The 14,733-nt window shown below is 40.3% G+C and overlaps 1 protein-coding gene across 4 annotated transcripts in view; it reads left to right on the top strand.

Annotated features, from left to right (window-relative positions):
• The window catches only part of Memo1 (mediator of cell motility 1), a 114,200-nt gene that overhangs the window by 41,647 nt on the left and 57,820 nt on the right, over positions 1–14,733 (top strand). For all 4 annotated transcript variants that reach the window (XM_008851028.2, XM_008851016.3, XM_008851007.3 and 1 more), the window contains one exon: positions 9,610–9,691. In XM_008851028.2, the coding sequence (XP_008849250.1) occupies positions 9,610–9,691 (82 nt within the window). The remainder of the gene's footprint in view (positions 1–9,609; positions 9,692–14,733) is intronic.

Raw genomic sequence — 14,733 nt, 5'->3', positions numbered from 1 at the left:
GTCATGCAATGCTGAGGAGGTCAGAAGAGGGCTTCGGATTCCCCTGAAACTGGAGTTAAGGATGGTTTGTAGCCGCCTTGTGGGTGCTGGGAATTGAACCTGGGTCCTCTGCAAGAGCAGTCAGTGCTTTTAACTGCTGAGCCATCTCTCCAGCCCCGACTAGTCTTTTTAAATAATTTATTTTTATTTTTATGTGTATGAGTGTTATGCCTGCATGTATTTAAGTATACCTGTGTTGTGTAGTGCCCATGGAAGACAAAAGAGGGTATTGGATCTCCTAGAACTGGAGTTATGGTTGGTTTTTAGGTGCCATGTGGGTGCTTGGATTTGAATCTGGGTCCCCTGCAAGAGCAGCCAGTGCTCTTAACTGCTGACCCATCTCTCCAACCCCATAGTCTTATTTTTTTTTTAAACTTACCTTTTAGATAAGTAATAAATGGTACACAGCGAAAATACAAAAGATAGGGAATTTGTACTATTTTACTGTTTCTGTTTTTCTATCTTACTTAAGCAGTAAGATAGTACAAATTCCCTTTTAGTTCTTTCTCAGGTGATGTCACTGTTATGCATTTCTTTCATGCTTGTCTAGAGATATTCTACATAAATACAAACCTTGCATAATTATGTATGATATATATGTACACACAAAAATGGTAACATAGTGTACCTTTTAAAAAATATTTATTATTTTTATGTGTATGAGTGCATTACCTGCATGTATGTGAGTGCACCTGTGTCATGCAATGCCTCGGAGGTCAGAAGAGGGCTTCCGGATTCCCCTGGAATTGGAGTTAGGACAGTTCGTAGCTGCCATGTGGGTGCTGGGAATTGAACCCGGGTCCTCTGCAAGAGCAGTCAGTGCTCTTAACTGCTGAGCCATCTCTCCAGCCTCCATCGTATACCTTTTTTGTTTTTGTTTTTGTTTTTTGAGACAGGGTCTCTCTGTAGCTGGAACTCTCTATGTAGACCAGACTGAGCTTGAACTCATAGAGATCTGCCTGCCTCTGCCTCCCAAGTGCTGGGACTAAAGGTGTGCACCACCACGCCTGGCAGTATACCTTTTTTATACGTCATCTTCTCCCCAAAGAAAAGAGCTTCTATAGAGGTCCATAAAATTTTGCCTCATCGGCCTGGAGAGACGGCTCAGCAATCGAGAGCACTGGCTGCTCCTCCTCTTCCCCTTCTCTTCCTTCCCTTCCCCCTTCCTCCCTCCCACTCCCCTTCCTCCTCCTCCTGCTCTTCTTTCTCCTCCTCTTCCTCTTCTTCCTCTCCTCCTCTTCCTTCTCTTCTTCCTTCTCCTCTTCCTCCTCTTCTCTCCTCCCTCCTCTTTCCTCCCTCCTCTCCTTTTCCTTTTTTTTTTGTAATCCACTGAGTCCAGATAGTGCTGCCTGCTAGAATGTTGACTGATTTTGTTGGTTTGATCTTGTGCAGGCCTTGTGGAGGTAACCAAAGCTTTTATTTTTTAGCAGTTCCATGAGAAACACTATCTTGTGGGAAAAATTAGTCTTGATTCTTTCCAGTAAGATAAACTTATTTTAAAAATTATTTTATTATTTTTTAAAATTATGTGTGTGGGTGTATACTTCATGTGTGTGGATGACCATGGAGGTCAGAAGAGGGTGTTGGATTCCCTGGAGCTGGTGTTACAAGTAACTGTGAGTCACTTGAAGTGGGTGCTAGGAACTGACCTTAGGTCCTTGGGAGAGCAGCAAGTGCTCTTAACCACCAAGCCTTCTCTTCAGCCACTTATTTTGTCATTTGACTGGTACCAACTGGCTAGCTGCAACCCAAAGCAACACAGAAAAAAAGCAATGCTGGCAAAAATTGGAATTTAATGATTTCTGTTCAGATCTGCATTAAGGAACTGCTAATCATGGACCTAACTTTAAGTATTTGTGTCACTGTATAGGTGGTTGCCTTATATGACTCTGATTCATATCTCATTCATTCAGTCATTTGACCTTGTGTCTGAGGGTAAACATGGACTTATACATCAAAACATGAAGAATGGTTGGGGAGTTTTGGTAATGGATACTGACATTCTCATGAGATTCTGGACTAAATCACAAGATTCAAGAAATTTTGAATTTGGGTACCAAGTACTTTCTAAGGATTAAGCTCATTTTCCCATCACAATTATTTGGGAGACATAAATTTTTTTTTTTTGTCTTTTTGAGACAAGGTCTCCCTGTAGCCTCAGCTGGCCTGGAACTCACTATGTAGACCATGCTGGCCTTGAACTCACAGAGATCCATCTGTCTCTGCCTCCCAAGTGCTGGGATTAAAGGCGTGCACCACCACGTCCAGCTTGACATAAAATTTTTTAAAAATTATTTTCTTCTTTTAAAAAAATATTTATTTTATGTATATGTGTGTATTGCCTGCATGTAGGTAAGTATACCTGTGTCTGTCGTGCAGTGCCTGAGGAGGACAGAAGAGGCTGTTGAATCCCCCGGAACTGGAGTTATGGACAGTTGTTAGCTGCTATTTGGGTTCTGGGATTCGAACCCAGGTCTTCTGTAAGAACAGTCAGTGTTCTTAACCACTGAGCCATCACTCTAGCTCCTATTTTATTTATTCTTTATTTTATGTGTATTTATTGCCTTCACGTATGTAAGTGTACCTGTGTTATGCAATACCCATGGTCAGAAGAGGGCATTTAATTCCCCTGGAACTGGAGTTATGAACAATATGGGTGCTGGGAATTGAACCTGGGTTTCTGCAAGAGTAGCCAGTGCTCTTAACCATCTTTCCAGCCCCTAAAATGAAAGCCTTACAAAACTGTATTATTGCTGGGTATGGTGTCATATGGGTGGTAGAGGCAGGCAGATCTCTGTGAGATTAAGGCCAGCCTTATCTACATAGTTCAAGGCCAGCTGAGGGTACAGGGAGACCTTGTCTCAAGACCAAAAAACCCTCACTGTACAACATCCCCTAAAGAAATCCTCCACAAAACATTAAGTTGAATGTGTAAATTTTGAGAAATAGTACAGGTTACTTATGAATTCAAAGTAGTTTGGAGGTAAAATTCATAGGCTTATTTATTGTTAATTTATAGATATGTAATTTATGAGTTACAAATAAAATTTCACAAAAAAATTTCAGTCATTAACTTTCCAGCTATCTTAGCTAAAGTCATTTATATCATTTGCAAATAAACAACTCCCTTTTGGCAGTATGCTTTTTTTTTTAAAAAAAAAAAAATTTGTGTGCTTCATATTTTAATGTGTATCAGAGTCACCTGGAGAGCTTGTTAAAAATTTCTGGCACCATCCCTTGAGGTCATTATGACACAACTCTGTGGCAAGACTTAGGGATTTTTCTGAGGTAAACATAATGGTGATTCTAATGTGCAGGCCACCCTTTGACTAATCCACAAATAAGATTTATGATTTTGTAAAAGGAACAAATCATATACCATGTTAATTTAAAAGGTTTAATGGCAGGAACTTGTCAAAATCTTAAGACTCTAGATAATTTAAAACAGCAGCATAATACAGTGGATATGATTGGGGTTGAAACTGACTTGTTTTTAAGACTGATAGTTCTCTGAGTTTTGGTAAAGTATAGCTTGTGTCTGGCAAGAAGACTCAAGTGCCATGTTGCTATTGCATGATTCAGTGATTGTAGTGAATATCTCTGGAACCAAAATACTTTTTTCATAGAAATTAAAGCTGCTTTTATTTAAAACTTCAGAATGTTTATCTTGAAATACAAATATGTTAAATTTTAATGTTCATCAAATGAGGACAGTGGTCAAATGCCTTGATCCTTTAAAATATTTTGAAGTGAGTAAGGTTATGGTGAAGCAGGTGTTGTTATTTGTAGTGTATGATGATGAGTGAATTCAATTTTGGATAACAATTTGAATATATTAAAATCTAGGGGCTGGAGAGATGGCTCAGCAGTTAAGAGCACTGACTGCTCTTGCAGAGGACCCGGGTTCGATTCCCAGCACCTACATGGTGGCTATGAACCGTCCTTAACTCCAGTTCCAGGGAAATCCAAAGCCCTCTTCTGACCTCCACGGCATTGCACGACATGGGTGCACTCACATACATGCAGGCAATACACTCATACACATAAAATAAAAATAATAAAATATTTAAGAAAAAATCTTATGAAGGGGCTGGTTGTGGTGGTGCATGCCTTTAATCATAGCACTCTTGAGGCTGAGGCAGGCAGATGTCTGTGAGTTTGAGGCCAGTGTAGTCTATATAGTGAGTTCCATACCAGCCAGGGCTACATAATGAGACTCCCTCAAATTCTATAATGATTTATATAGTAAGTGTTCCTCTGAGAATATCACAAAGAAACAATTTTTTGAATATAGAAAAGCTTTATAAATAGAGATACACACTTTTCTGAGACTTGGCTGTGGCTGCTGCTGGCTGTCATATTGTCCTGACTGTGCCAGATACTGAAAAGACACTTGTGGAGCTGTCCATGGAGGGGAATTCAAATCACTCTGACTAGCCCCAACTTGAAGTCCCTGGAGAAGGTGTGTGCTGAAAGTGAAAAAGGTCTGGTTTGCATGCCAACTAAGACATTGCTAATCACTACAAGAAAAACCTCTTGGTGAAGGTTTCAAGACATGGGATCCTTTCCAGATGAGAATCCACAAGTGGCTCGTTGACCTGCACAGTCCTGAGATTGTTAAGCAGATTACTTCCATTAGTATTGAGCCAGGAGTAGAGGTGGAAGTCACCATTGTGGATGCCTAAGTCAGCTATTTAATAAATTGACTTAACCAGTTTAAAAATAAAAGAGATACACATTGCAGAATTGCTTACAATAGTACCAAAATTAGAACAACCCAGATAGTTTTTACGAATGTTCAAAAAATCATGATCCATTTACATGATGAATTATGTAGCCATAAAAAATGTCTTTGGAAAAGTTTATAATTATGGGAAACATACTATATTTTGAGTGTCAAAAGTAGGCTTATAGAACTGAATAACACTTTATTTTTTTAGTATTTTATTTAATTTTATGTGTATGAGTGTATTGCCTGCATGTTTGTGAGTGCACCCATGTCATGCAATGCTGCAGAGGTCAGAAGAGGGCTTTGTATTCCCCTGGAATTGGAGTTAAGGATGGTTCTTATCCGCCATGTAGGTGCTGGGAATTGAGCCTGGGTCCTCCGTAAGAGCAGTCAGTGCTCTTAACTGCTGAGCCATCTCTCCAGCCCCAGAACTGAATAACACTTTAAAGAGTAGGAGGAAATGTTGAAAATACTCATTTTGGTGATTTATTTTACAAGAGGATTGTGGTGGCTCCTACTGTGGCCGATCTCCCTCTTATTTCCCCCATGTCCAGACCAGACCAGGAATTTATCAAAGCGATTCCAGACGTTTCTCACGATTGGCTGATTTTATTTTCATTTTATAAATTTAGAAACTTGAGATTTTGTGAAAGGCAACACTGTGGGGCTCCTGAGGGCCTTAAGAGTTGCAAAGACTGCCTGGGTGTGGTGGCGCATACCTTTAATCCCAGCACTCAGGAGGCAGAGGCAGGCAGATCTCTGTGAGTTTGAGGCCAGCCTGGTCTACATGGTGAGTTCCAGGACAGCTGGGGCTACAGGGAGACCCTGTCTCAAAAAGACCAAAAAAAAAAAAAAGAGTTGCAAAGACTTCTCCCCTGAATTGGGTTGGACCCCAGGTGAGCAACACCCTGGGGCTTCCATAGGCCTTGAGAATTGCAAGGACTTCTCCCCTGAGAAGTTTGCTCTGAGTCTGGGTCTCCTTTCTCAGTATCTCAGTGGGACCTCCAAATGTTACAGTGTCTAAACTGCTGGGAAGGACCACTCAGACTCCAGGTGTTCCAAATTAGCTGAATTTTATTTAGCTGGCCACTGACTGTACTCTTTGGGTCAGGATTTAGAGAATGCAGCCCTGACTGCTTTTAAAGGAAAAAACTGTATCTTGATAGACAAGGTGACAAGATTTTACAAGAATAATGTGTTCCTGAGGGTATGCAAGCAGATAAGCATTAGGGAAGCAGTTATAAAAGCCATAAAACTTTTAACTGAGATATTTCTGGTTTTTATGGGGATATTTTCTATGGTTAATTTTTCCTAGAACTGCTCTGAAGTTAAACCCTTCCTGGAACTTCTGGCCCAGGCCAGGGCAGGGTCTAAGAGCTCATCAAGATGGTGGTCTTATACTAAATGGAGTAGTTCAGGCTATCACACCTGCAGTTCCAGCTGGCCTGGAACTCGATATGTAGACCAGACTGGCCTTGATCTCATATAGATCTGCCTCTTTCTGCCTCCAAGCCTGGGATTAAAGACATATGCCACATTTCCTGGCCTTGTGTTGTTCTTTTTTCTTTGAAAAAAATTATTTTACTTTAAAAAATTTTTTACGTATTTTGCTTGCATGTATGTAAGTGCATATGGACAGTTGGTAGCCACCAAGTGGGTGCTGGGAACAGCAGTAGTAGTTTCCCCACAAGGTTCTTTGACCTCCTCAGCCATGGACTTCTCTCTAGGTTTACGGTACTCAGGTATGAATTCTCTCCTCTGAATGAGGCCTTCCTTAAATTCAATCAGAAAGTGGTTGGTTACTCCCATAGCTGTCATGCCAGTAGTACATCAGTTAACACTCTTATCACATAGGTACACAGCAGAGTAAGACTGTTGATTTTCCCTCATAGCAGCTGCATAGCACTTTCTAGCACTGTGAAAGCTAGCCAGTAGGGAGGAAGTTTCTGTTTCAGCCAGAGGCTGAGAGAATGGGTAGATAGTGAGAAGGAAATAAGATTATCCCTTCATAGATATTTGCTGCAAAGTATGGCAGAGAAATAGTTGAGAGAAAATTTTCAGTGATATGTTTGCATATTAGTGGTAAAGGACAGTCCAAAGGGATGGCTGATATAGGAGATTAGAAACAGTTGTGGGAGCAGAATTTTTGAGTAAGTAAAACATAATGGATTCCAAGGTAGTAGCAATATGTATGACTTGGTAGGAGTAAATACCATTTGTTGAAAAAGAAAGGAAAGCACATTAAGTGATGGAAAGATTAAGTAGTTCTCTTCTGAACACAGAATAACTAATATTCAGGTTTGCTACGGACTGAGCAGCTTCCAGGATACAGGACTGTTAGTGCTGAGCTTGGGCAAATCCTGGACAAACAAAGATTACTGCTCTATATCTAGTTGTCTGAATGAATGAAAAGGACTGTTTCCTAAAGGAAGTGAGAAAGGAGTGAAGGAGGTTTTTGAGGCTTATTGTGAAAGAGGAAGGTATAATTCTTTGGGTTAAAGTTGAGACACCAAGTTTACTAATGTGGTATGATTTCTCAACATTGGTAGGGATCTGAAATTTCTGGAAGTACTAAAGTTTCTTATTATAATTAAAAATTAAAATTTAGCCAGGTGTGGTGGTGCCTGCCTTTAATCCCAGCACTTGGGAGGCAGAGGCAGGAAGATCTCTGTGAGTTCAAGGCCAGCCTCGTCTACATAATGAGTTCCAGGACAGCTGGGGCTACAGGGAGACCCTGTCTTAAAAAAATAAAAAAAAATGAAAAAAAAAATTTAACCATACACTATTACCGTTTGTTTATTTGTTAATTATATGATGTATATACACGTATATGTGGTGTGTGTGTGTGTGTGTGTGTGTGTGTGTGTGTGTGTGTAGTACAATCTTGGGCATTAGTTCTTACCTTCTACCTTGTATGAGACTGATTTTCTCTGTTGTTCACCCTTGGATGCACAGGCTAGCTGACCTGCAAGTTTTCAGGATTTCTTCTCTCTGTACCTTCCATCTTGTTGTGGCAGTGCTGGACTTACAAATTAAAAATTTAAGTAGAGGGGCCAGAGATTTTTGGCTTGGCAATTTAGAGCACTGGCTGCTCTTGCAGAGGTCTCAGGTTTGGTTCCCAGCACCCACATGGTGGCTAACAATTGTCCATGACTACAGTTTCAGGGAATCCAACACCATCTTCTGGCCTCTGAGGGCATTGCATGACGTGGGTGCACTTATGAACATGCAGGCAAGGTACTCATGTACATAAAATGAATAAAATAATAAATTAAAAAAATTTAAACAGAAAGTCCGGTGTGTAAAACTCTGTGCCCAGCTTTTTAAAAAATTAAAAAAAATATTTTATTTATTTTTATGTGTATGAGTATATTGCCTGCATGTAGGTAAGTGTACCCGTGTCGTGCAATGCCTTTGGAGGACAGAAGAGGCCATCAGATCCCTTGGAACTGGAGTTACTGACAGTTGTTAGCTGCCATGTGGGTGCTGGGATTCAAACTTGGGTCTTCTGCAAGAACAACCAGTGTTCTTAACAACTGAACCATCTCTCCAGCCCCTACTGTGCCCAGCTTTATGTGGGTTCTAGGGATTTGAACTCAGGTCCTCATGTTTGCTTTGAAGTACTTGTCTTCTTTAGTTTCATTCAGCTGTTCAGATAGAGATATTCTGTTAAATAGAAAGTTTTTTTTAATTTTTATTTTTTTGGTTTTTTTGAGACAGGGTCTCCCTGTAGCTCCAGCTGTCCTGGAACTCACTATGTAGACCAGGCTGGTCTTGAACTCACAGAGATCCACCTGCCTCTGCCTCCTGAGTGCTGGGATTAAAGGTGTGTGCCACGATGCCTGGCGATTTTTTTTTTTTTTTTTTTTTTGTCTTTTTGAGACAGGGTCTCTCTGTAGCCCTACCTGGCCTGGAACTCCCTATGTAGACCAGGCTGGCCTCGAACCCACAGAGATCCACTTGCCACTGCCTTCTGAGTGCAGGGACTAAAGGTGTGTGCCACCATGCACTATGTTTAATGGAATAAGCGGAGTAGAACAGTGATGTGGAAGAAAAGGAAATAATTATGATGATGGAATATTGCACCCATAGCTAGGCAAGAAGTGAACAATAAGGCTGAAGGACAATAGAGAAAGTTGCAGGATCTATTGGAGCCCATAGATTTCTAGAAGTAAACTGGAAAGATAGGAAGTGAAGAGAGGTAGTTGTTTGAAATTTCACTTTTGAGGTGATACAGTTATTGGTTATTAGCTTGATCAGAGGGCTAAGGGAATGGAATGGATAGAAGAGGAACTTCGAGTAGGAGTTTTTACCTAACATAGATATCATTACATTGAGCAAGTACAGGTGAGGTTTTTGCTATGAAATACTCACTTATATTCCATTTATGCAGACCATTCTGCTTCCTGTTGTATTTTGTTTGAATGTTACCTCAGATTGCAAATTGTTCCTGATCTATAATGAAGATACTTGTAAGAAGTAAATGAACAAAAGAAATTTACTTAATATTCAGCCTGGTCCTTGTTGGAGACCTACAACTTGATAAATTGAAACTTTAACGTGTAGACTGATGATTCTATTGCCCGTTAAGATATTTTAATCAGCCAGGTGTGGTGGCACATGCAAAGGCAGAAGCAGGCGGATCTCTGTGAGTTCAAGGCCAGCCTAGTCTACATGGAGAGTTCCAGGTCAGCTGAGGCAACAGGGAGACCCTGTCTCAAAAAGAACTCCCTCCCCCCCAAATTTTAATCTTTGTATGTTCATCGAGGGCTTTGTAATGTGTATACTTATCTGTAATACATTGCTTTGCTGATTGTAGTTTGTTCTTTGTGTTTTTATAGGACCGCAGCTGAATGCCCAACTAGAAGGTTGGCTTTCACAAGTACAATCTACAAAAAGACCTGCTAGAGCCATTATTGCACCGTAAGTTTTAGAAGTTTGTTGTTAAAATCTTTCATATCTTTATTATTAATAAAAATGAGTATACATTGAGCTAAAGGTTAAAAGCAAAATGCTGGGCTGGAGGGATGGCTCATTGGTTAAGAGCATTTACTCTTGTTGCAGAGGATCTGAATTCAGATCCTAGCACTTAGGTCAGGCAGCTTACAACTGTCTGAAACTCCAGCTCTAGAGGATCTGACACCCTCTTTTGGCTTCTATAGATACCTGCACATATACACACACTTGTAATTAAAAAATAAATCTTTTAAAAAAACCCCAACATTGAGCTGAAGAAATGATATCTAATATTCACAATTCCTGTGGTTTTTACTTAAATTCTAAGAGTTGGAATTTTAGTTCCTCAAATGTGTAGTAATTTTAAAATGTATTTTTGGCAACAAGATTGACTTTTGAAGCAGAGGATGTTTACATTACATAAACTTTATGATTTTAGTAGTAATTGCTATAAATGAATAAGTTTAAAGGTTAGAAATCTCAACTGTAATCCCGATTTAAAAACAGTTTTTCGTCTGCTGAGGATCAAACCTGGGGCCTTGCTTGTTCATGCTAGGCAAGTGCTGTACTACTGAGTTCTGTTACCTGCATCCTTAGGTAATTTTTAACTTATAGTGGAAAAATGTAATAAGCATGGTATGGTACAACCTGGAGTAGCATCCAGATTATTTGGGAGGGGCAACACATTTTCTTTTTTGAGAAAAGTCTGTGATTATTTTTGTCTTTGAATGTTAGATAACTTGCTTTTTAGAATTACAAGTTTGCACACTTAGTGATTTGTGTGTCTATATGAATTCAGTTGATTTTAATTTGGTTTCAGTGCTAATTTTAAAAACATGGTTTGGGGGCTAGAGAGATGGCTCAGAGGTTAAGAGCACTGACTGCTCCTGCTGAGGACCTGGGTTCTGACCTCCGCGGCATTGCACAGCACGGGTGCACTCACATACATGCAGGCAATACGCTCATACACATAAAATAAAATAAAAAACAAAACAAAGCAAAACCCAAAAACATGGTTTGAGGCATGTGTTTTCATTTTTCTGAAGATTAAAAGCACATAATTTCTTCCACAGCATCTTTTATATGGTTCCACTGAGTTAAAATTTAATGTCCTGATAATAATAAAACTGATGATAATAGCAAATACTTATTAAACAATGGGAGAGTTAAATGAATAATTATGCGTAAAGAACCTAGATTAGAAGGTGGGGAGATGCCTCACTTAGTAAAGTACTTACCACACAAGCATGAGGACTTGAGTTAGGATCCTTAGCAGGCATATAGAATGCTGGACACAATAGTGTGCTTCTCAAATCCCAGCACTGGAGGGGCAGATAGAGACAGGTGGATCTCTGGAGCTCTCTGTAGCCAGCCTAGTTGCATTAATGAGATCCAGATTCAGTGAGAGATTCTGTCTCAAAATAAAGTGGAGGGACTGGAGAGATGGTTTTAGCAGTTAAGAGCAATTACTGCTTTTGCAGAGGTCCCAGGTTCAGGTTCCCAGCAACTGTGTGGCAACTTACTACTGCCATACCTCTGTAACTCCAGTGCCAAGAAATCTGATGCTGTCTTTTAGCCTCTGCTGGCACCTGTATGTACATGGTGCACATATATACATAAAGGCACACACATATACATATAAAATGAAAAAAAAGTAAGGTGGTGAGTGATCGAGATGTGTGTGTATATAACAGAGAGAGAGAGAGAAGCTAGATTAAAGTTTCACACATAAGCATTCTATTAATGTTAAGTACTTTATGTGCTGAATATTTTGTAAAATATTACATTTATAACTTAATCTCATTTAATAGATGCAGGAAGCAAGTTTTACCACTTACTAGCTGTATAGCATGTAAGTTTATTTAGCTCTTGATCTTACTTCCTCATTAGTAGACACAGAATACTAATAATAGTACCTCCTTGTGGTTTTTTGTTTTTTTGGAGACAGCCTATTTGTAACCCCAGCTGGCCTGGATCTTTGCCACCATGTCTGACTTTTTAATTTAATTTAATTTTTAAAAATGTGGTCACTGGAGGGGCTGGAGAGATGGCTCAGCAGTTAAGAGCACTGACTGCTTTTGCAGAGGTCCCAGGTTCGATTCTCAGCACCCACATAGCAGCTATGAACTGTCCTTAACTTGAGTTCCAGGGGAATCCGAAGCCCTCTTCTGATCTCTGTGGGATTGCACGACTTGGGTGCACTCACATACATGCAGACAATACACTCGTACACATAAAATTTAAAAAAAGTGTGGTCTCTGTAGATCAAACCCATGGCCTTCATCCATTTTAAATATGCACTGTACCACTGAGGCACCCTTTTGAGTATTCTGGGTATGTCCTAAGAGTTGAATCACCAAGATAGAAGAGTCTGGATGACCTATGAAACAGGAAGAATGAAATTTCCTGTATATTGATAAGGGAGGGCAAGACAGATAAGAAGTAATAGTGGTTTTTGAAATGTTTATTATAGAACCTAGGAGAGGTTTTGATCTTGTTAATGTTAAGGTGACCATTAGATGTTGTATTAGGCTTCTCTAGAAGAACAGAACTAATAGAATGAATATATTTTAAAAGGGAATATATTAGATTGGTTTACGTGATAACAATCCGGTAGCCCAAAAATAGCTGTCTCACACTGGAGAGACTGAGAATCTAGCTGTTACTTAGTCAACAAGGCTTGATGTTGCTGCAGTCCCAACCTAGTACTAAAGGCCTGGAAGATTCCTGGAGGTCTTCAATGCACATTGGAAGCCTGAAGAAATTGGTTCTAATTATCAGTGAAGGAATGGAGCAGTAGCAGTATAGATGAACTTGCCAGGAAGAGTGGAGGCAAGCAAGCAGAAAACCAAAAGTTTCCTTCTTCCATGTCCTTTTATCTTAACTGCCATCAGAAGGTGCCACCCCCATTTAGGGTGGTTCTTCTTAACTTCAAATCAAGAGTCATTCACAAACCTAATGGCTTGTGTTTTAGTTATTTTCAGATCCAGTCAAGTTGACAGCCAAAATTAGCCATCACAGATATCAAGATATATATGTGTGTGTGTGTGTGTGTGTGTGTGTGTATGTATGTGTATGTGTACACCATATGCATGCTTGGTGCCCATGGAAGCTAGAAATGAGCATTGGATCCCCTGGAACTGGAGTTAACAGATGGATGTTAGCCACAGTGTAGATACTGGAACTGAACTTGCTGCATGTACTAGTTTGGCCTTGAACTCGTTGAGATCCACCTACTTCTGCCTCCTGAGTGTTGTGATTAAAGGTGTGTACCATATGCTCTCCTCTGTCCCAACTTTTAAATTTTAGTTAAATTATTATTTTAGTTTTATGTGTATGAGTGTTTTACCTGCATGTGTATAAGTGCATCTGTGTGTACAATACCTGCAGAGGCCAGAAGAGGGCATTGGATCCCCTGGAACTGGAGTTATGGATGACTGTTAGCTGCTATGTGGGTGTTGGGAACCAAACCTGGGTCTTCTACAAGAGTAACAAGTGCTCTTAACTGCCGAACCATGTCTCCAGCCCCAGGTTTTTTTTGAGACAGGGTCTCACTGTGTAGTTCTGACTGGCCAGGAACCCACTGTGTAGACCATGGTGGCCTTGAACTCTCAGAGATGTGCCTCCTTCTGCCTTCTGAATGTTGGGATTAAGGACCTGTGGTCCTTTTTTTTTTTGCCTGATTTTAAAATTTAAAATTTTTATTTCTTTTTATTTCACGTATGGAGTTTTTTGCCTCTATATATGTAAGTGCACCTGTGTTGTGCAGTGCCCTTAGAGGCCACAAGAGGGTCTTGATCCCCAGGAACTTGTGGCTGCTGGGAACTGAACCCAGGTCACTGTAGTTCAGGCTGGCCTGAACTCATTATGTAACCCATGCTAGCCTCAAACTTGGGGCAGTTCTCTTACTTATTGTCCTCACTACTGCAACTAAAGACATGAAGCTACTATGGTTGACCCTTGTGTTTCTTATTTTTTTTATCATCTATTCTCTCTATCCATTTTTCTTACTGGCTTTTGAATCTTAGTGACTGACCCTTCAGAAGTCTTTTTAATGTTCTTCAGCCGCCTTGTTTTATTTTTTGTTTTATTTTTCGACAGATCTGCCTGGTCTTGAACTTGCAGAGATCCACTTGACTCTGCCTCTGGAGTGCTGAGATTAAAGGCGGTGCCATCACACCTTGCTCCTTAGCCTTTTTGATTGCATATTGAGTGTCCTCCTAGCTGCCAAAGGCTTTCTGCTCATGCTCTTTTGTTGCCAGCTTTCTTCTCACCCTCTCCCACTGTATTTTCTGTTCTTGTCTCTTTCCTTCCAAATTGTCCCTAGGTCATGTCTTCCACTCTCACAGTTAACAGGATCTCCTGTTAGCCCCAGCTGGCCTGGAACTCACTATTTAGACCAGGGTGGCCTTGAACTCGCAGAGATCTGCCTGCCTCTGCCTCCCGAGTGCTGGGATTAAAGGCATGCGCCACCACGCCCTGTTTAGGAGAATTAATTCAGTGAAAATGACTGAACTGAGGCTGGGCGTGGTGGCTCAGGCAGAGGCAGGCAGATTTCTGAGAGTCTGAGGCCAGCCTGTTCTACATATGTCTACATAGTGAGTTCTAGGCCAGCTGAGGCTACAGGAGACCCTGTCTTAAAAAACAAAACAAAACAAAAAAACCTCCTAAAGATACTCTTTCCAACCCTTACTTCTTTCCCAATATCAAGCCAGTGAAGCCAGTGCTTCTAGTTGTCCATTCTATTTTTTCAGTGTCCAGAAAACATCTTCATTAAAACATGCCTAAAATGAAAACTCAGCCATTCACCACCCCCCACCACCACCCAGAACTCCTTCTCCTTATTTACTATTTCTGTTAACATTACCACACTTTTCTGAATTGCTGAGAGTAAAACTTCCTATTATAGGGTAGTTGCTAGGTGCCACAATACCTTGATGGACATTAAAATTTCTGTGTCGAATCACCTGTGTTACTAAATCTTGTGGGTTGTTCTTTTGTTATCCATT

The sequence above is a fragment of the Nannospalax galili genome, unplaced genomic scaffold (genome assembly GCF_000622305.1).
Source record: "Nannospalax galili isolate Female #2095 unplaced genomic scaffold, S.galili_v1.0 scaffold1331, whole genome shotgun sequence".
NCBI lineage: Eukaryota > Metazoa > Chordata > Mammalia > Rodentia > Spalacidae > Nannospalax > Nannospalax galili.
This window is presented reverse-complemented; position numbering and strand designations above follow the sequence as displayed.